The sequence below is a fragment of the Aethalodelphis obliquidens genome, unplaced genomic scaffold, assembly GCF_003676395.1.
Source record: "Aethalodelphis obliquidens isolate GAN/ISIS:26980383/991018 unplaced genomic scaffold, ASM367639v1 scaffold45, whole genome shotgun sequence".
Classification (NCBI taxonomy): domain Eukaryota; kingdom Metazoa; phylum Chordata; class Mammalia; order Artiodactyla; family Delphinidae; genus Aethalodelphis; species Aethalodelphis obliquidens.
The window spans coordinates 217,058-238,735 of record NW_020837989.1 but is presented as its reverse complement, the minus strand read 5'-3'; the positions used below and the strand labels follow the sequence as shown (position 1 = coordinate 238,735).

The 21,678-nt window shown below is 42.3% G+C and overlaps 1 protein-coding gene across 7 annotated transcripts in view; it reads right to left on the bottom strand.

The window, feature by feature from the left end:
• The window catches only part of EBF1 (EBF transcription factor 1), a 392,677-nt gene extending 371,456 nt beyond the window's left edge, over window positions 1-21,221 (bottom strand). For all 7 annotated transcript variants that reach the window (XM_027081411.1, XM_027081410.1, XM_027081412.1 and 4 more), the window contains exons 1-5: window positions 20,761-21,221; window positions 18,431-18,587; window positions 17,804-17,867; window positions 17,117-17,172; window positions 6,049-6,122 (exon numbers count right to left, since the gene is read on the bottom strand). In XM_027081411.1, the coding sequence (XP_026937212.1) occupies window positions 6,049-6,122; window positions 17,117-17,172; window positions 17,804-17,867; window positions 18,431-18,587; window positions 20,761-20,894 (485 nt within the window). In that variant the 5' untranslated portion in view covers window positions 20,895-21,221. The remainder of the gene's footprint in view (window positions 1-6,048; window positions 6,123-17,116; window positions 17,173-17,803; window positions 17,868-18,430; window positions 18,588-20,760) is intronic.
• Window positions 21,222-21,678: the final 457 nt, after the last annotated feature.

The following is a 21,678-nucleotide window of genomic DNA, read 5'->3' as shown; positions in this document are numbered from 1 at the left end:
AAGCTGCAGAATAGTATGCATGGTATGGTCCTACTTCTAGGAGAAAAAAAGGAAAGACTGAGAGAGAGGAAGGGAGTGAGGGGAAGAGACAAATAGTCTCACAAGCCAGTTCACACCCTCACTTCACTCAAATTTCTGCACAAAGTGACAGCCTGCAGAAGCCCTTCCCTGACTACCCCCAGAGCTCTCTAGCCCCTCATCCTGCTTCACTTTTCTTCCTAGCACTCATCACATTGTCTTTTATATTTGTCTTCTTATTTATTGTCTGTCTTTGAATACAAGGGTCTTAGACTGTTCTGTTCATCCCTGAGTCCCCAGCAACTAGAACAGAGTGCTGCACACAGTAGGCCCTCTGGAAGTATTTTTTGAATGAATGAATAGAAACTTCGAAGAAATAGCCTATAAGGAGTGGAATAAGTGGGAAAGTATAGAGGATATATATTTTATTTCTGTACTCCTGCAGTCTTCTGCTTTGTATTTCAATATTATTTTCCTATTAAAAGACTAAAAATCAACTGCAAATTGGGGAAGGAAGGTCTTCCTTTAGGCTGAGCTGGCATCTAACCCCAAAAAGCTCCCTAGTTCTAACCCAGAGCCAAGCAGAGCAAGGACCTGTCTTCCTTCCCTGTGATGGTCTTTCTTGCCTTCTCTTTCCTCCCTTCTCCAAGCTGAACTGCTCCCTATGTCCCTCTACTGAACTCAGAAGGACTGAGAAAGGTGGGTACCAACCAGCACCATACACAAGGCAGGCATTAAGCAAGAAGGACAGAATGAAGGGAGAACAGATTCACTTGTGTTTAAGGCAGGAGAGGTCTCGGGCTGAAACAATACAGTACCTGGAACAACAGATGCAAGAGCACTTCAAGGGAAAAGTTACCAGGTTAACAGAAGAAATCACAGTGCCAATCATGTCCTCATTACTGTGTGACTGATGGATCTTCATCCCTTCAAATGCTGTTCTTTAGACTCCTACTGTGTTTGTCAGGCACTGCACCAGGCACAGACCTGGCATTTGCTTCCTAAAGCAGGAATCTGTCAGGGGGCTTGGAGTTTCCTCATTTGCTCTGTCACAGGGCAGGATTCCCACTACTTCACATCCCTTCGCAACCTGCAACCCAAGTGGCAGGAGAGCAATGTGGCCCATCACTGGAGTGGGGACCCAGCACCCGGTGTTCTACGTACACTGTGGACTCAAAACAGCTGCCTTTCCCCAGCAAGATTGTGCATCCCTCGGACAAGCTAGTCCAGGGAAAAGCAAGCTTGTGAGTTTCTTCCTTAGCAGCATGACACAGGTGGCATCTCTCTAGTGCACTGACACATGGCTTCATAAATCATGGCAAGAAACATATACTTGTTTCCTGGTCACGAGGCCTGCAGATCCTCATCTTAGGGACATGGAACTTCTTCCCATAAGTAGAGGTTCTCTCAAGTGGAGGAAAGCATCAGCTCCATCTCTAAGCCTTACAACAAAAAGCAAGATTATCTTACCCATTTAGCCAAAGTGGCTGGAGAATGAGATATATGAGTTATCTGAATAGTCTGATTAATAGTAATAAGCTCATTCTTTCCCTCAGTTAACCAACTTAAGTTTTTCCATTCTTTAAAAAAAGACACACTCCTTCTTTTCTCTTGAGTTGGTTTCTTCACTGTCCAACTGTCCCCTTGCCAGAGTTGCCGTCACTCCTTGCCACCTGAACCGCATAAAAGCTGGCTTCTGGGCCTCAGCGCCAACTTGAATGTCCTCTCTTGAAGTTCACCAGTGACTTTCTGGTGCTTTTCTCAGTATTCAAGTCTATCTGGATCTCCCTACACTTATTACATGGATGGCTCCCAGACTTTGAAACACCCTCCTTTTATTTCTATGCTCTGTATGCTCAAGGTTCTTTTTCCTAATTCTCGAACACACTAAATGAGATTGTTGCCCAAGGATGTATCCATGGCCTCTTCTCTTTCTATTCACCTATCCTTGTCAATCCCACGTAAGCCCATAGCTTTACTTTGCACCTTTGAGAAAAGACCTCAGAAGTTGGTGATCCTTCGCCCTGACTCTCTGCCCAGCTCCAGGCCAAAGGCCCACCATCTGTAGACCTCTCCCCAGAGAAATCCTGCCTGGACTGCCAACAAATGGACCAAAACACTCCTTCATGCACCCTCTAAAATCCGGGTCCTGTTTCACCTTCCTCCCAATCCCTGCAGCTAAAAGCCACCTCTCTCTGAGCAGCTGTGGTCTTTGGCCTCACCTCTTATCCCTGTCTACCCTTTCTACACTGCTGTCTAGTTATCTGTTTTATGAGTCTCATTCTCCCAGGCTAACCTGTCAGCTCTCCTACTACAGGGGCCAGTCCTCTTTGGCTCTTCATTCCACTGTGCTTTGCACATAGTACGTGCTAAAAGAATGAATGAAAATATCCTTAACAGCACAGCTAGAATGAACAAAGCATGTTAACATTTTAGTAGACACTTCCCTTCCTTTCAATATTCTCTTACCGTCTTTCCCTTTGAGCAACTCTGTGCCAGGTACTTAACTAGGCACTGCAGATGTTGCTACTACTGCTCCCACTACTTCCACTGCTTCTATTAATATCAATACTAATACTACTGCTGCTACTATTAATAATGACAATAGACATTCGGCACTTACTATGTGTCAGGTACCATGATAAGCATTTATCGGGATTACAGCATTTAATCTTAACAACCACCCTATGAGAGAAGTAATAGTTTCTCCCCATTTCACATATGGGCAACTAAAGCAGAGAGGAAAACTGGGTAACTTCTTTGTCTTCAAGGAGCTCTTAGTCCAGCAAAGAAAGACAGGCCTTGGACACACAATTACAATGTGCTGCATGCTATGAAGGAAAAGCGCAGGATATCACAGGAATGAATAATAAGGGGACCTCGCTCAGGCCAACAACCAGGGATGCGTAAGTGGGAATCTAAAGGAAAAAAATGAGAATACACCAGCCAAAGAGGAAGGAAGAACAAGCCATATCAAGGAACCAGGCTAGCCCTGGGAGCTCATGGTCCACAAGATGTTAGGCACTGACAGTGGGGGAAAAAATGCCTTCCTAAATACAGCACCAATCCCCTGCAATTGTCCTGTTCACTGGAAAGGGAGAAAATCTGTTTTGCCCTGCCTGGGGGGCTAGGAACTGGACGCACCTACCAAGTAGAGTTCCTATTTTCCATTCATATTTTAAACACAGGATGTGGAGATGCATTTATAATCAAATGCTTTGTGGAATGAATCCTGCTTCTAAAAATCCTTCATGGGGCCATACTTTTTAAGAGCTTAATCACCAAGTATTAGCAAAATGTAATAATGATGATTGGTATAATAAATTCCAGTTTACCAAAAATGCAGAACCTCTCCCAGAATTCCATGGAAAGAGTTTTATGCCATCAAGTCAAAGGGGTTTTGTCTCAAAGAGAGACAACAATAACAATCCCATGGCAGTAAGTCCTTTAGACAGCTCATGCAATAGGGTTACCCTCTCAACAGAACAAAACTGATTTTTTAAAATTTGTAACCACCTAATACACAATTCCCTGGTGTTTTTTTTTTTTCTTTTTTCTTTGATGACAACAAAACAGAATCATCCCAAGCCCTTTCCTGTCGATCTAAATTCTCTGTGTCTCCTTCACCCGTAGCTCCAACATACTATAAATATACCTCTTCTGTGACATAAATGCAAAGTTTTATTGTGCCGTTAGCCTTGATAGAAAGCACTGCAGAAAGCTGTTTAGAAATTAAATATCTAAAACAACCTATTTTAAAATCCAGGGCCCTCACTATTTCATGTCTGCAGTGAAGAAATTTCATCTTGGGGAGAGCAAGCTGTCTTTCACACCATATGGTTAATGGTGGTGCATAGCAATTAGCCAGGCTGATTAATGGTGAACAGACTCTAATTTTATGCTTATAATTGAGCCTGCATTTGCACCCCTGGTGCAAATTCAGCACATCCCAACTTCCACTTACAACCAGCAAGAAATCAAGAGAAATAGGATGGTGTGGAAAGTGAGAATTTTTTTCCTAAAGCCCCCTAAAGAGCATCAGATTTGCAATTTAAAAGACTGTTAGCCACACAATAGATGACAGGCTTGTGTAATAGGGTCATGGCGGCCTTGTAAACAAACAGTACCCCTTACACATCTATAGGCAGCCAGGAAAACCATCATCTGTAGCATTAGCAGGATGACATTTTGAATATGGCTCTTCCCTCTTAGCCATGCAGTACAAACATCATTTGCCTTCAGTGGCTTGAGAATTTTGTTTTTTGCTATTTTTATGTTTCTAAAATATAGAAAGAACGTCAGCAGTAAAGCACATCAACCAGCATCATAAAGTACTTTGGACCAATGAATTTCCAGAACAAGAAAAATATAAATTGCATTAACAGAGTGTAGGCTTGTGTGTGAAAGGCATAATATATCTTAAGTATCTTAAGAATAATTTCTAGCATAGTCCAAACAAGTACAGATATGAGATGCAAATCTATGATTTATAGATATTAGTTGGCCTATTGGTTGAGATCCATCTTCCTGTCTCCTGTTTGCTGGAATCACATGGAACAGAACACGGAAAATTCATTCTATCAACATGCTAATTGTGGGAAGACGAAATAGAGATATGGCTGGAAAAATAGTAATACGAAGGAGGTCTTTTTTTAATGCTTTTCAAAATGATTTTACTCATTTTATTCTGAAGAGCGCATCTCAGCTTTAGCTGTGCAATTGTTGTATACAGTATGACACTAATTTTGCCTAATAATATCTTCTACGAAATCCATGACCATATTTTTGGATTTTGTTGCTGCTTTAAAGTTAGAGAGAAGCAACCTGTTTTCGGAACAATTAACAAGTTTTACAAATCACTAAAGTGAAAACTTGTGAAACTCCTGTACATTTTAGAATAATATATTCGCAGAATGTTTTTTAAAAAGGAGAAAAAGAAATTTTTACATACATATTACAGATATAGAAGAAGTTACTACTTGGGACTTCACTAAGGAAACACAATAATCTCTTTTCTATCTTATTTCCACCTGTAGAGTTTTCAGATTGCTTTCCCCGCAAGTCTGCGGGCAGCAAATAAACCCACCCATGCCGAAGCAGCAGCTGAAACTCCTAAATGGTTTGGTCAGTAACAGTCAGGAGCCAAGCATGCTTTGTGCCAGGAGAGCCTGCGTGGCTAACAAAGCAATTAGTAGCCCTTCCCTGATGCAGAGTGTCATCGTCATGCTTTATCCAATTACTCAGAATATATCAGAAGCAAAGTGCCAGTGTTATTTTACAAAGAATTAGAATCCTAAACTGCAAGTTACAAGGCTGTTCTCTGGTTTACTCTCTCCCATGTGGAGGGTTGGCTGAGGCCATGGAAGTGAATGTGGTCTGCTTGCCTGGTTTCAAACGTAGCTTCAGACAAAAATAAAGATACTCATTTGTGGACAACATGAATGTTTATACCTTTCAGTGACTCATCTTTGCCATCCTTCCAAAAGCTCACTACATTTAAGAAATGTTAGCTACATTGTCATAGTTATATAAAAGGTAACTAAGATTAAGAGATCAGATGTTGGGTTGGTGTGGGGAGGAATGATGCCTATGTACGGACGGTCACATTGTTAAGTGGAAGAATTAAAAAGGGGAACTATAACTTTCAAGTCTTATCCAAACAGAGGTTTCTGCTGACCTCAATAGAAGTCTTATTTTACTAGCAATGCAGTTGAGCACATATATTAACACTAGAAGGGTTATACTGTATTTTACTCAATTGAAAGGAAAAAGGAGAGGGCAATGCTTTGTGTCCATTAACAATGCGATATCAAAATTGGAACGTTTGTTTTTTAGGATGAAATCTAATAAATAATTGAGAACCACTGTGATGCCTGACACTTTACTACCAAATACTCACATCTAACAGTTTTTAGATTGTCTAACAGAAGATAAACATATACCCAAAAATAAACCTGAATTCACCTAGATTTGAGATACAAATTCATCTTCTCTTTGCTAATTAAAGGAAAAGAAAAAGGTATTTCTTACCTGCACATGATTTCGTGTGTGAGCAACACTCGGCACATTTCTGGGTTCTTGTCTTGGCCTTCATACACTATGGCCTGTAAACAAAGGCATGATTTGAGCTAAGAATGGAACCAAGTAGCAGAGGACAAACTACCACAGTCAAATTCTTGACCATTCACCACTGCCGCAAGGCCAATTAGCTTTCAGAGCCAAAGGCCTCACTGGGCTGATTGTTTTAAGACAGTTGTTAAGGATCAACCCAAATTGAGTGGAAGGGGATATGTTCCTCTCTGTCCCATCAACCTCCTTATTATAACGCACATCTTTGGATCCTTGTATGAGATGGGCTTCTGTCGTCAAGACAACCACAATTCTCTCTTCAATTCAGAATAAAAATAAATCTAATCAATGGGGGAGGAAAAACCCAGAAGGCTTAGCAGATTGAGATACTAGTGATTTAAAATATAGAAAAACACATGGATTTTATTTTTAAATGATTCGTATTTGTCGCCTCATTTTACTACTTCCAACTCCAACATGTAATATTCTAGAGGTAAGTAGTAGAAAACAAGTGAGGGTATGGTTAATGAGTCCATTCACTGTCTTGAGATGATTCATCCATCAGGGGAAATCCTTCCTGCCTACAGGTTGAAAACATGTGCTCTCTGGGGTGTATAACCACCCAAACAGTAATACTCGCCCGCATATGCGGGGGGGACAGGCAGGGTTGGGGCAGGGGGAGTTAAGCCATAGTTATCTCCCTCAACTAAGAAGAATTACATCTGACTCTCAAAATTTGGAGTCCCAAACCACCTCACCAGCCAAGATGTTTTTGTCTGTTTTTAGTAATATGTGTACAAACATTTTCCTTAAGGTCACCAGGAAGTTTCCTTGAGACCTCTGCTTACTGGAAGATCTACATGTTAACACCTGGGCCAAAGAAAAGCTCACAGCTATGGATAGAGCAGGGCTCTGCATGGGGATACATTTTAACTAACTTAACAATGTAGCACTGCATAGTACTAATATAACACAGCTGCAAATTGTTAACAAAATTACTTTCACACATTCAGATAACTCTCAATTTCTTGGTGATGAAACTACTTAAGTTAACCAGAGACTATCCTTTTTTTATAATACACAGAAACTGCAGCAACTAACTTATAGTTGGCTAGAATGTGCTTGTTTATGAACCTGAGACTTTTAGAACTGTAAATGATGGAGGATAGCTTATGACACTATGTGTGCAGACCTGCAGACCTTCAGAGCAGGCTCTGACTTTTTTACCTAACTCCATTACAAAACAAAAATTGCAACAAATTTAAAAATGACAAAAAGTACCTGCATGGGGTTCCCTGGTGGCGCAGTGGTTGAGAGTCCGCCTGCCGATGCAGGGGACACGGGTTCGTGCCCTGTTCCGGGAAGATCCCACATGCCGCGGAGCGGCTGCGCCCGTGAGCCATGGCCGCTGAGCCTGCGCATTCGGAGCCTGTGCTCCGTAACGGGAAAGGCCACGGCAGTGAGAGGCCCGCGTACGCAAAAAAGAAAAAAAAAAGTACCTGCATAAGGAGAAAACATTTTCTACCATTGGGCCATCAAAAGCATTTATATGGTTAGCCTGTTATAACCCTACATTTTTTTTTTCCCCCTTACGCGGGCCTCTCACTGCCGTGGCCTCTCCTGTTGTGGAGCACAGGCTCCGGGCGCCCAGGCTCAGCGGCCATGGCTCACGGGCGCAGCCGCTCCGCGGCATGTGGGATCTTCCCGGAACGGGGCACGAACCCGTGTCCCCTGCATCGGCAGGCGGACTCTCAACCACTGCGCCACCAGGGAAGCCCAACCCTATATTTTTTAATGTTTTATTTTGCCATAATTTTAGATGTACAGAAAAGTTGTAAGGATATATAAAGAATTCCAAGATACTCTTTCCCAGATGCCTCAAGAGTTTACATTTTAGTAAATTTGCTTTATTCTTCTTTCTTTCTCTATTTTCTTTTCCTGAACCATTTATTAGTTAACTGCAGACATGCCCTAAATACTTCAGTATGTATTTCCTTAAAACAAGGAATTATCTTACATAACCATAGCACAATTATCTGAATCACAAAATTAACATTGATACAATACAATAATCTAATCTAAACATCTGAGGTTCACCAAATACCCAATAATGTCCTTAATAGCAAACAACAACAACAAAACCAATACCAATCACTGCATTCAGTTGTCATATCTCCTTCAATAAGGAATATTCCTGAGTCTTTGTATTTCATGACATTGACATTTTTGAAGAATATAGGCCAGATATTTTGTAGAACATCCTCAATTTGGGTTTGTCTAATGTTTCCTCAGACTTAGACTAAAGTTATGTAATTCAGGGCCAGAATACCACAACCATGACGCTGAGTTCTTCTCCCTGTATCACATCACACTGTCAACTCCTTCCACTAATGCCAGTAAACTCTGACCATTTGGTTAAGGGGGTGCCTGCCACCCATCAGAGAGCACAGCCAGATTTGTGTAAAGTTACTACTCACTTTAAGTAATTCATAACTATCTTCTGGGGAAATCATTTAGATTATGTTAACATCATATTATGACTTAAATTTTCACCCATTAGTTTTAGCATGCACTGATGATGCATTCCTGCAATCTTAAAAGACCTTTTAAATACCCAGGAAGTTGCTTTACTCGAGAAAATGCATTAAGTAAATTGAAAATGTTTTAAAAACCATAACTTATATCTGCCTGCTTTATTTACTACAATCACTGCTTTAAAAAATCAGAGACACTGTAAATAACTGATTAGATCTCATACATGGTGCTAAAAATTCTATTATGCATTTCTGAGAAATCCTATTATCACTACCATTTTGTGTGTTCTCTTAATACCCCTGAAAACCTGTTTCAACTTTAGTTTTCTGTCATGCTAAACTAATTCAAATAACTTGGTGAATAAAATTCATAGGTATTAATGGGGTTTTCCTTCCTGTTTAAAAAAAAAAATTGGTTTTGGGAGGAGAAAGGAGTATCAATTACATCAGACCTTCTCATTTTGACTCTTTCTAGATAATACCAATATTATTTTTTACTGAGGCTGCTGGTTCCACTGAAATCAGTGGGCCCATGATGATACTCAATTAAAGATATGCTGCAGTGAAAATATGTTGACACCCCCCCAAACAGTAGATGACCCATGGTCTCCCAGGTATCCCATGTTTTTGTCTTTGGTGACTGGACATCATTTGTTGAAGGCCCATGGCCTCCGTAATACATGTCTATCAAATGTCAACCTGCCACTTCGCTTCTGGCAGCAGAGTCAAAATGGAGAATCTTCTCTACATCAAGCATAGAAAAATGAAAGCATGAGTCTGGATTTGCTCAGAAATAGTTAAACTCTGGGGACGGAAGGAAGCATGAAGTTTCTTCTGTCCCTTTCCTTGGGGCCTCAGCAGAACAATACTTTTCAGCACATAAACACAGATGAAGAAGTGCTTGCTGCTTCTGTGACTTCTGAAATAAAAACAAGTGAAACAGAGTCTTCTCCCTCTCCTAAGGAGTAGAACTAAAATTCTGGAAATAGAGTAATCTAGAACCTCAGTGTAATAAAGTTAGCTACACAGTGAAACTCTGTCAAAGGCAGCTCCACCTCCAACCTTGCCTAAGCAGTTTTTGTTACTGAAAAAGCTTGTTAAAACACACACATGCACACACACACACACACACACCACACACCACACACACACACACCACACTATTATATAAAAGTATGGTCCAAGAAATCGACATTCTGATGAGATCCAACATAGGAAAACAGGATAAATCTATTTTGATGAACGTCTTCAATGTAGAGTGTCAACAATAAAACAGACTTTTAAAAAATGCCTACAAGTTCTCCCTCCAGCTTTCACACATATCAAATCTCTACCATGTACATTTAGTGCACACGTCAAGACTGGTTCACAGTTCAGCAAACCCAGACTTCGAGCCTAAAAGGAAAGGGGTTCTCTAACACCAGCTTAGGGAGAAGTTTCTGCTTCTTTTCCCAATTTAAATATGTGCCTCTGTGCGGTGTGAGTGAAGCTCATTGAGGCCGGATCAGTTGGGAGATCACAGAAGCATATAAACAGCACTGACTACTTTAAGTGAAACCATTTTAATAGACAGCTGGTCTAGGACCTAGACAATGGAACACCAAGAAGAAGGCTTATCTTCATCCTCCATAGTAAGTCATGCATCTGCTCACTGGGAGGAAGGTAGTCTGCTGTGAGAGTGACAAAAACAACAGTGGTTTAAAGAAACCAGTGTGTTCATCAGCAGTAAGGATGGGAGGCCTGTTACAGAGATGGGCGGGAGCGGGAGAGAAAGCATATCAAATACATTATTTAAATAAATGATTTGATGGTGAAGCAAGTTGAGGTTTTAACCTAAGAAACAACAAAAACAACAACAAAATACAATAAAATAGAAAACGATGTTTACATTAATCCTGCCAATGCAAATAAATCCCTTAAGGTGGCAGGAATGCTTGTACAGGAAAAAAAGTAAAAGAATAAACAGCACAAACTTCATCTCAACTTTAAAAACCTGGTGAAACTGATAAACAAGTTGTCAAAACTTGACATATTTGGAGCAGGTTTATTCTTCTGATATACTAGCCTCCCTTTTCTTAACGTTCTCCTCTAATGAGCATAATGGAAATATCACAATTATTGTTAATACTCTGTTGACTTTCTGATTGAGGTTTTTTTCAAGAATAGTTTTTTATAATAACAAAAATGAAGGAAAAAATAGGAATTGTTAAACTTTCACATCCTTACACAACAGTGCCAGAAGGTTTGCTGTGAGAGGATGAAATGCCATCAGTTTCAAATGCCCAATTACACATTAACCTATACCAACTTCGAAAAGAAATCAATCAATAGAAAAAATCTGCCTCTGTTGCCACTGTTTTAGAAAGCATCTTGTGAATTGTGGTTCATCTCCACTTTTCTAAAATATCACTGGGTCTTAAAAGTTAATTGAAACTTACTATGGATAAAGACCACACAGTAAAACAAAAAATAGATGGTGAACTGACACAGGGATCACACTTCAATGGGATGCCAAAAGAAATACAGAGAATTGAGCACAGTTTTCTTTGTTTACTTTTCTAATAATTTTAACTCTTTGTGTTCCATGCAAAAATAAAGTGAGCAAGGAGAATACTTTTGACTTTGGTTCATTAAAATCTGAAAGGTTTTTAGGAACAAAATGTTTTCATTAGGAGTCTTTCTTAGTTTACAAACCAACAATCGGAGACTTGTCATCATTAATTTAGAAAGACAGAAAAAGATAATGAAAGGAAAGAAAGAAAGAAAAAAAGAAAGAAAGAAAGAAAAAAAAGAAAGAAAGAATGGAAAAAGAAAGAAAGAAAGAAAAAGAAAGAAAGAAAGGAAGGAAGGAAGAAAGGGAGGGAAGAAGGGAGGAAGGAAGGAAGGAAGGAAGACAGGTAGATAGGTTACCTATAACTAACAAAAACTCCTAATTTTCCATTTAAATCAAAACAGTAACCTTGAAAATACATCACTCTTTTTTCCAAATACAAAATAAAAGGCTAAACCTAATTTGTCACCTTAAAGAATACATTCATGAATGTACAAAGTATCTCCTTCAACCAGAAGTAAAGTGTCCTATAAATACAGACTGTCAACACGACTTTGGCAGCAAATTACCAAGAATCAAAACTAATAAAAAAATATGAACACGTACATTATCAACATGCTGTAATATTAATCATTACTTTCGACCACCAAGTTCCACTTCTTGTCATTAAAATAAAAAAAAGTGTTAGCTAATGCGGTTCAAGAAATTTCCAGTATGTGAGGGAGCCTTAGTTAAAAATTAACCTGTGACAAAGAAAACACTACAAAATTGACGTTTCATAAACAATTGTGTCAAACAGCAATCCAAAATTAATAGTGAAATAAAATAAAAAATTATTTTGCTTCAATTAGCAGCTTAGCTACTGGTGAACAAATTACAAAGATGTAATTTAAGCTCAGCAGCTAAGCAGGCCTGTTTGCAGAACTGAATTAGGAAAGTTGCAAAGGAATGATATCATATTCAGTATGCTGTTCAGTTACATCACAGCCCTGAATAAAAAGAGAATGTGTACCAAAAGCAGTTAGCTTCAGAATGCATCTTTTGTGTTTCAAAGAAATAAAATCTCTCATATTATTCAAACACCAAGATAAAAACTGAATCATTCTAACAATATCATGCAATATTTCTTTTTCTAGCAGTAATAAAAGATATTTCACTCATACGATAACTACATTTACATCTATATTAGTAGATACAACTGGTTTTGTCAACTCAATGGGGTAATAATAGTAATAATAGTAAAATAATAAAAGCAGCTGATTTATTAAGCACTTAATGTATGCTAGTCACTGTTCTAAGCATTTTCCATGTATGAATTCATTTAATTTTCACAACTGAGCTTCCAGGTAGGTGCTACCATTACCTCAATTAGTTTCCAAATGCTTACATATTTTAATAACTAAGACCAAATCATTCTTGCTCAACAACTATATAAACAATTCACCAACATCCAGACCCTCCTTCATTCCTCTCAGCAATATAAGTAAAGACACAAGAACAGACTATCCGTGTAGTCATACAAGTTCGATAAATGCATCACTACTAATACGTTCATTTTTAATGCTGTTCAAACATTCACATGGAAACAGCTCTAGCGTAAATATCCCCGAACAAATGGCTGTATATTATCCAGGAGGGAGCAGTTGGACCGCCAGACTGGGAAAGTACTAGGCCATCTGGCTCCGGCAATCTCTCCAAAACCATCAGCTTTGTTTTCACCCCCAGACTCCAAACAACACATTTTCCACTGTGATGAGTTTACATTTTCCCAAACACAGGTCCTGATCATGCATAAAAATCCCAAACTTCTTCATTCCTCTATGTGCAAGGAAATTCAAATCACCTGCATTTTTGACATGTTACCAAAGAAGAGAGAAAGCTGCTAAAATATGGCTCCTAACTATAAACTTGCCCTGTCATTGCTTGTTTGTTTCCCCAAATACATGAAAGAACCTCTCTGCTGGCCTAGTTGAATTCCTTAGGAACTTATTGATACACTAAAAATGTGTTTATCTACCAATGAAGAACCATGAACAGAAAGGGTTGTTAATCAAATCTACGTAGCTGTGGCAGGACATGATGAAACAATCAATCGGAAAAAGTGCACTTGCATCAATAACTTGAAATACCAGGAATATCAAAACAAATATATAAAGATTAGCTGGAAAGAGAACTATGACAGCAGTTCTAATTATTGTACCTTAGACTTCCCACAGTGCTGGGACTTTTTAGGGGTCCCCTCACCATATCACCTACCTTCAAATCCATACACAAAAAGATTATGTGATTATTATTTTTCCCTTTCCAAAAAAGAGCTTTGGTTTGGGGGCAGGGAATGTTTTGTTTTTGATAACTTTATGGAATTTGGTACTCTTTCTTTGAATTATAAAAATGTCCCTTTTTTCAAAGCAAGATGGTAAGAGGGCAGATAAGTTAAAGGTTGTTTTTTTTTTTTAAAAAAAAACTAAAGATAACTCACTGAAGCAATCACAGAATGTAATTATATCTCAAATACTACAGGAAAATCTGAACTGAGGCACATTAAAACTCAGACCTCTCCCACTGAGTTCATTTGAGTTTCTGCAGTAGATACCATTTCTGGATGCAACAGCCATCAACTTCTGGATCCTACAGGCCTTTTTGCATGCTCACTAATGGAATACCAAAAACAGCAATGACAAAAAAAAAAAAAAAAAAACCCTATTTTTAGTCCAGCTAAACTTGGTTTTGCAAAACCCTTCCCAAAAGCAAGCTTCTTATTTTCTAGCTGGTGGACAAATATTTTAAATATAATTATATCCTTAGTGTTTTATAAGAAAAGCATAGGGATAAGAGGGCTCAGATCCTTACACATTCACTTCTAATAAAGCTTTCCCTTTCCTGGTAGAGTCAAAAATTAAGAGTCATTACCCCAAATAGTGTAAAGAGACACTTTGAAAAGGTGTGAAATACTGTGTCATACCAATACATCTTGGTTGATTGAGTACATTTCTGTTTGATCTCAAAGCTGCTAACTCCACCCAAGATCACGAACATTCTATGAAAATATAAAGTGCACAGCTAGTTTTGAATTTTGCTTGCCAAAGATTCCCTTCAAGTCTTAACCCCAACTTCTGAGTCAAAGATATGACATCACATACATAAAGCTGCATCTCTGATGTGAAAAACGTTGCGATAAATAAGCAGCTAAGAGAAGACACTTGAACTCTGCTTAGATACTCCCACTGAAACTTATGATGTTATTAGAACTCATCACATCACTGTAATTATTCCATTCAGCACTCTAAATATCAAAATCCTGAGTCTATCTACCTGGAATAATTTCACAGGGGAAAAAGAAGTAAGCGTTTAATTGGTCACCTTATGTCAAGACTTACTTCTGATTGAAGGGGTCACTGCACACTTAACTAAAATAAAAAATTTAAGAAACTTAAAAATCAGACTTGGCATTTAATTATCACAGAATAATTTCAAGCTAGATGAGAATCCACTGTTTTACTCATCAAAGCTAAAACGTAATAATTATGTCACAGCTAAGGAAAGTCATGCTCTTCGCGCTGATCTGCTTTTTGAAGACTATTGTATTAGCTGTGTACACAAGAAGCTAACCTACTTCCCAAACTCTTACAGCACATAATCAAGGAAAAAGCAACCGGATAACGGGCAGGGATTGCCTTTCAAAGTAAAAGCTACAGAGAAGGCATTAGACAACTATTATGAAAGCAAACAGGTATGCCTGGAAAAATCTTTTTTCTTGATATTTTTACACTAAATTCAGATAATTACTAAGCCTTTTTTTCAGGTCGCTCCCCACCAAAATATACAATTGCCTACATTTATAATTTTAACTTTCAGTGAGATGTCACAGTATGGCAAGTAACTCTCTTATACCTGCTATTACTACACTATATCTTATCCTGGTCCCACTCCCACCCCCACCACCGATAGAATTTATGACACCAAGCAGTCAAAGAATGCCTTAGCCAAAATTTTTCTTAAGCTCTATGACCTTGTTAGTAAAATGATATTAGATGTATTGCTTTATAAAAATCAAGATTATTCTTCCAACTTAGAAGAGTGTGTAAAGTCAGTTCATCTCATAATGGGAAGATCAATTCTTGTGGCACTTTTGGTTTAAGGGGCCTAAAATCAAACATGTCCTAATTTTGTGCGCCTTACAACTGTTCACTTCATAGAGTTGCCGATAATTTAATATTTAAGTGGCCAATGTTTCACAGGCAGACAGGCCTTACATACTGGTTTGTGGGGAGTTTTTATTCTTTAAAAAATAAACTCTAATAAGTACATAAAGAATATGTATTAGAAATCATACTTTCCCTCTCCCCCTCCCATCTTTTCTTTCCTCTGATGGGAATGGCAGGAAAAGATACCCAGGGTATCAAAGACAATTTTTTAACAACAAAATTCCACTTAAGACATTTTTGTTTTGATATCATTTTTTTAAAAAGTTACTGAAATAAGGCTTTTGCATTTTTTGCTTGGCAGGAAAAAAATTTAACAAAATACAGAGAGTCCAAATCAAAGGGAATTATCCTATGTAATGATCAGAACCAGTATAGTAATAATAATAAAAAACAATAATAATACCAAGAGTAAAAGCATAAATGTGCGTTTACTCTGAACTATCAACTAAGAAATAAAACAGATCTTTAAGAAAGTCAAATATTTTAGGCTAATAACTTGAAATAGATTTCAAGAGATATGTATTTATCATTTTAAAAAATACATGTCATACCCTCATGCTTTTTACTTGGTTCACAATGAAATAAAGGTAAAAATTACAATTAGCTGTTATTAAATTGGTTCTTGCTGAGCAGATTTTAAAACTCCCAACAGCTTATTAACGTGCATTTTGTACAACATATTTAAGCCATGGGTATCTAAAAACATTTTTTAAGTATGCATGTATTCTCTAATTTGAAACCTTCCAAGCCAGTATCTATGAAAACTACATCCCTTATTTTAAAGGGAATATTTTTAAATCGCAATCAAGCAAACCAGTTTTAACCCTCTCACTAAATTGGTGGTCAGTACACAATGGGTAACTTTTCTCTTTGTTCTGATTTCTTTCTCCCACCCAATAAAACTGTCTCCTTTTTTGTCACAAAATCCTCCAACTACCTAACCAGATATTTAATTCTTAAACTTTTTCTTAAAATTAAAAAGAAAAAATGTTCCTGCCCCTCGTAAAAACGTCAGACCTCTTTTCTGACTCGGCTCATAATTGTATCTTTTGAACCATAACTCAACCTTAATGTATACTGCTTGGCACCCGCGTGTTGGGAGCTAAAGAAAACGCCGTCTATGTACCTTTAAGACCACAAGCTCACTCATGCTGCCTGGCCTCTTGCCAAACTTGGAGGCAAAAGCCAGGAGGATTTTTGCAAAATATCTTCTAACAATTGTCGCTCCGTCTTCCAACACTACCACCACCACCATCTCTTTTTTTAAAAATGTGTAGAGTGGGTCAAGTGCGCTCTCAGACCATCTCACCGTTTCTGGGGAAGCTGCCTTTGCCCCTCACCCGCTTCCTCTACCTCTGCCTCCCGGGGGAGGCCCTGATGGTTTGGGTTTCACTAGTTCAGCCCGATCTGCACGAGGGTCTCTGCGCACCTTTGCGCCCCTGGGGCTCCCCGGCCGGGTCAAAGGAAGTTCAGCCCATATTCTCCCCACGCAGCACTCCGCGTAGTCTTAAATCACAAGGTCTGAATTTCCCTTATAAAGAAGGAGACGTCGAGCCATCTCCTCCACGCGGCGAGTCAACGTGCTTTTGGGCATTTGTAAGGCTGCGCTGAGAGCGCGGTCCGCCCTGGCATTGAGAGTTCGAGTCCCAGCCCTCCCGCTAAGGAGTAGCCAGCTTCTAGACTCTCCCAAATTTCGCGGCCGTAGAGTCACCCCCGCGGCGCGAATTTAAGAAACTTACTTGTTTTGTCATGGAGTCAATGAGGCGAACGTAGAAATCCTGCTCCGTCCTTATTCCTGGGGGAGGGGCGGGGGACAGGGGAACGAAGGAGAATTAAGTGAGAGAGGATCTGCAGGAAACAAAGAATGGGGCTCCAAGGCTGATGGAACTCCGACTGTCCCGGAGAAGCAGCCAGGACCCCCTTCCCCAGTTCCCGGAGAAGGGCCTCTGGCCCAGCCCGAGCGCATTTGGAAGGCGGCCCCACCCTCAAGCACAGCAGCTGGGAATAAGGCGGACCCCCACCTGGGTTCTCTCCCTTCCCACGGCTGGAGTCCCTCTGCGTGCTCTCCGGGAGCCACCAAGGCCCTGACCGCTGTAGCCCCCTGAACTCAAGGGACTTGGGCATGAAGTCTACGCTAAGCGGAGGAACCCGGCCTTAGGAAGGGGAAGAAGAAAGAAAGCAGCCCAGCGGGGGCCAAGGCGCCACACCTGGACCCAGGTACGCGTCCGCTAATGCCGCCGCCCTCGAGCCACTCAGGGCCTCCTCAGGTGAAACCTCTTCAGGAGAAACTTAGGAGAGGCCGTTTTACCCCGAGGATGGCGGACGACTGAGCTTTGCTCAGGCTTCTCGTCCACCTGAAGCTCCCCGCGCCCCCTACCCTCACCCGGAGCCCCGGGGTGCCGGCGCAGACCCGACGGGAACCTCACCATTGCTGTAGAGGAGCTGGAGCCGGTAGTGAATCCCGTTATTGGTCTTTTCGCTGTTGGCTTCCTGGGTTGCAGCAGGACGCAAAGACACAAGAGACGCAGGAGAGAGGTCGGCGTGAGCTAGTGGACAGACTTCGAGGCAACTTTCCCCAAGCAGGGACCCCTGGCCTGGGAGCCGGACAGGCCCGGGAGCAGCAGAAATTGTGGCCAACTGTGATCCCCCTGCCGCCCTCCCGACCCTTACTGCTCCCTCTAAGTTTCTAAAAAATTCCGTGGGGCTCGCACGGGAGATCTCTTTCCTAGGGCCTGGGGGCTCGAGCTTGGGCCAGCAGAGGCAGGAGCCACGCGTGGTCGCGCGGTCGAGGGCGGGCTCATCCCCAGCGCCCTTGACTCTGGAGTGCGAAGACGGGCTCGCCTCTCTCCATCTTTGGGGACTAAGCACGAGCTTTTTTGGAGCAGAACCTCAGGAACTAGGAGTCCGGGTTCGCCCAGAACGGGAAGTGGCTTGGGGGACCCCGCGCGGGAGTGTGTTATGGATGCTTTGCACTCGCGAGGAGCTCGCCTCCCGAAGCGCCTGAGCCTGCTCCCCGGCAGGGGGCGAGGGGCAGCGGCGCTGCGCCCACTTACTTTTTCCTTCTCCACGAACCCCACAAAGGCTGTCCTCTCGATCTCCACGGGCTGGCCCTGTCTGTCGTAGAGGGCCAGGACGAAGTGGAAGAAGTTGGATTTCCGCAGATTGGAAGGCGGCTGCTTCTCAAAGTGAGCCCGGGCCAGACCCACCCCGCTGCGGTCAAAGACGCAGAGTTAGACGGCTAAGCGGGACAACAACCGCGACCCCTTGTCACCTCTTACACACGCGCGAACCCTCAAACACCTCTGCCCCCCCAAAACGCCCTGTGGGCTCCCTACACGCCCCCTCAGGCGCCCCGGGCCCACCCGGCGACGGGACATGCGTGCTCTCGCCTGCCCAGTCCTCCCCGCCGAGGACCTGCGCGCCCCCCGAACTTGACGAAGAGGTGTGAAAGTTTTGTTTGGGTTTTGCGCAAGAGATAAAACGCTGTACGCGTTTACTCCGACCAGACGCGCGCTGCGTGGGGAGGAAGAAAAGTAGCGGTGCATGAGGTGAAGCGCGATCGTGGAATAAAGCCGGTCGTTTACAACTTAAAGGGAGGGTGGGCATGGGAGTTGGTTCTCGCCACTCCCTCGAATCTCCCGTGGGCAGGTGAGAATGGATGGGGAACATGCTCAGCTCCTCGCTGCAGCAGCCATCCTCCGGGAAACCTCATGTGCCGCCCCCTCCCCGCCCCCGGCCAGCCGCGGGTGCCCGGCCTCGGGAAGCTGTCTGTCCCCACCCCCACAAATAAAGCATGTGGAGAAAAAGGATCTGTGGGTGGAACTCAGAGCAGTCAGGAGTGGTCGCTGTGGGAAAGGGAATTGGGTGTTTTTTTTAAAAGACCTGTCCTGACAAAGTTTCGCTGTTCCGCAGAAATCCTCACACCCTTTCCAGAAATCCTATGGATAAGGGCTGAGGATTGAGCGCGCCCTCCCGGGGGCTGGAGCCTGGGGCACCAGGGGCGCAGGGCGGCCACTGACAGCCCGACCTGCCCGACACAAGGGCGCGCACACACACACACGCACGCGCCACACACACACACACACACTTTCGCTTCTAGCCCAGTTACCCAACTCACTCTTACTGCCAACCACCCCCATCCTTATTATCATCGGGGATGGGAACAGTGTTGTGGACACTTGTCCCCAGCCCGGAGAAGATGAGGATGATGTAATTAGTCATCTTCATTCTTCCCCTTCCGCCCTCTCTGGGCCGGAGAGAGCATGGAGCCACAGATCTCCCATTCCCCCAAGCCCAGCTGGTGGCCTAAAAAAAGGGGGGGGACCATTTCTCACTTGGGACCAAGAGTCCCCAGAATGGGTACTGAGGGTGCCCAGGAAAGTTCCCCCGGGTCAATCTCCAAAAGCAGTGCCTCTAGGCCATACAGCCTAGCATGCAGGAGCTGAGAGTGGCAGAGGGGCTAGAAGAGGCCATGGTCATAGATGGCGGGGAAGACTTTTAAGAGACATCAGAATTAAAGTTAGGAGTTGCTGTTCTTCGGGTGGACCAAGAAAAACTGAAAGCTAAAGGGAGAGGGAGGGAGAACCAGAGAGGAGAAATAAGAGATGATTCTAGGGGGAAATTGAAAGAGAAAAGGGGAGAGAAATGGAGTTAAGAGAAGGAAAAAGAGGAAAGGGGAAGAAAGAGTGAAGAAAGAAGAGGGAGGAAAGAGGAAGAAAGTGAAGAAAGAAGAGGAAGGAAAGAAGGAAGAGGGAAGGAAAAGAAAGGGGGAAAGAAAGGAAATAAAGGAGGAAGAAAGGAACGAAGAAAGGAAGGAAAAGGAGTAAGGAAGAAAAAGGAGTAAGAAAGGGAGGAAAGGAAGGAGAAGGAAAGTTTTTTAAAGGGGGGAAAGAAAAGAAAGAAAAAGGAGGAAGGAAAGGAAGAACGAAGGAGAGAAAAGGAGGAAGGAAAGAAATAGAGAAGAAAAGGCAAAGAAAAGAAAGAAGAAAGAAAAAGAAAGGAAAGAAGAAAATAGGAAAGGAAAAGGAAGGAAAGAAAAAAAAGACAGGCGGCCTGAAAAGAAACAGCAATCACAGAAAAACACAGATATCCAACATCATACTGGTGAGACGCCTCTTCAGGCTTAAAACAAAATGAAAACAGTCACAGACCAGGCAGGGAAAAGTGCCGGTAAAGCGCGGGCTCCTCGCAGGCAGCTCCTGGCTCTGCGGCCGCAGGCAACCAAGACAGAGCGGCCGGGGAGAGCGGAGCCCCGGAGACGAGCAGAGCCGAGCGGCAGACGCAAGAGCGCGGCCCGGCCCCGCGGCGGCGGCTTCCGCTACCACCTCCCGGCTCTGCTGCTCGCGGCTTGCCTCCCCGGCCGCGGTCCCCGAGCGGTACTCACCTCTGCGCCGCCGTGTTGGCGTCCAGCACCCCGGCGCCCTGCATCCACGTCCGCACCGCGTTCATGCCGCTGCCCAGCGGCTCTTCCTTCATGCTGCTTCCACTCCGTTGGATGCTTTCCTGAATCCCAAACATGAAAACAACCTTTTCTTGTGGAAAATCTCCTCCCCCTTGAAAATTTGAAAAAAAAAAAAAAAAAAAAAAAAAAAGGAAAGAAAAACGCCAGCCAGAGATTTTTTTTTTTTTTGAGTTGTTGAACTCGCGCTAGAAGATCAAGACGGGCTGGAAAGCAAATTTTTTAAAAATGTAAACCTTCGCTCAAAACTGAGCGATAACCCGAAGGAAAAAAAAAAAAAAAAGGAGAGAAAAAAGGAAGGGAAAATCCAACAAAAAGACCAAAATTAAAAAAATAGAGATGTATGCTTGGCTGTTGGGGGTTGTTTGGTTGGTTAATTTTTGGTTTGGGTGCTTTTTTTTCTTTTTTTTTCTTTCTTTTTTTTTTTTTTTTTTTTTGTAATGATCACAGGCCGGTGGAGGACAGGAGGGGCTGGAGTTTCCTTTTGTAGAGGTACCGTTCACTTGAAGAAGCAGGAAGAAAAAAAAAAACCCTGATGGCAATTTAAGAAACAATAGACTCAACTCGCGCTGCCGGCTTTGCTACTTCAAGTGTCATTTTCCACAACCAGGCAAGTTTTTCCTCTCTCTCTCTCTCTCTCTCTCTCTCTCTTTTTTTCCTCCTTCTCTCCCAACCAAAGATGTTTCTTTCCTTTCAGTGCGTATAGATGAGGAGGACGCTGGTTGCCATAGACAGATACACCAGAGAGGGAGAGTGGGGTGGGGGGAAGGGGGAGGGGGGTAGGGAAAGACAGAGAGGAAAGGAGAGGAGAGGAGAGGGAGAAAGAGAGAGAGGTGGACCCTG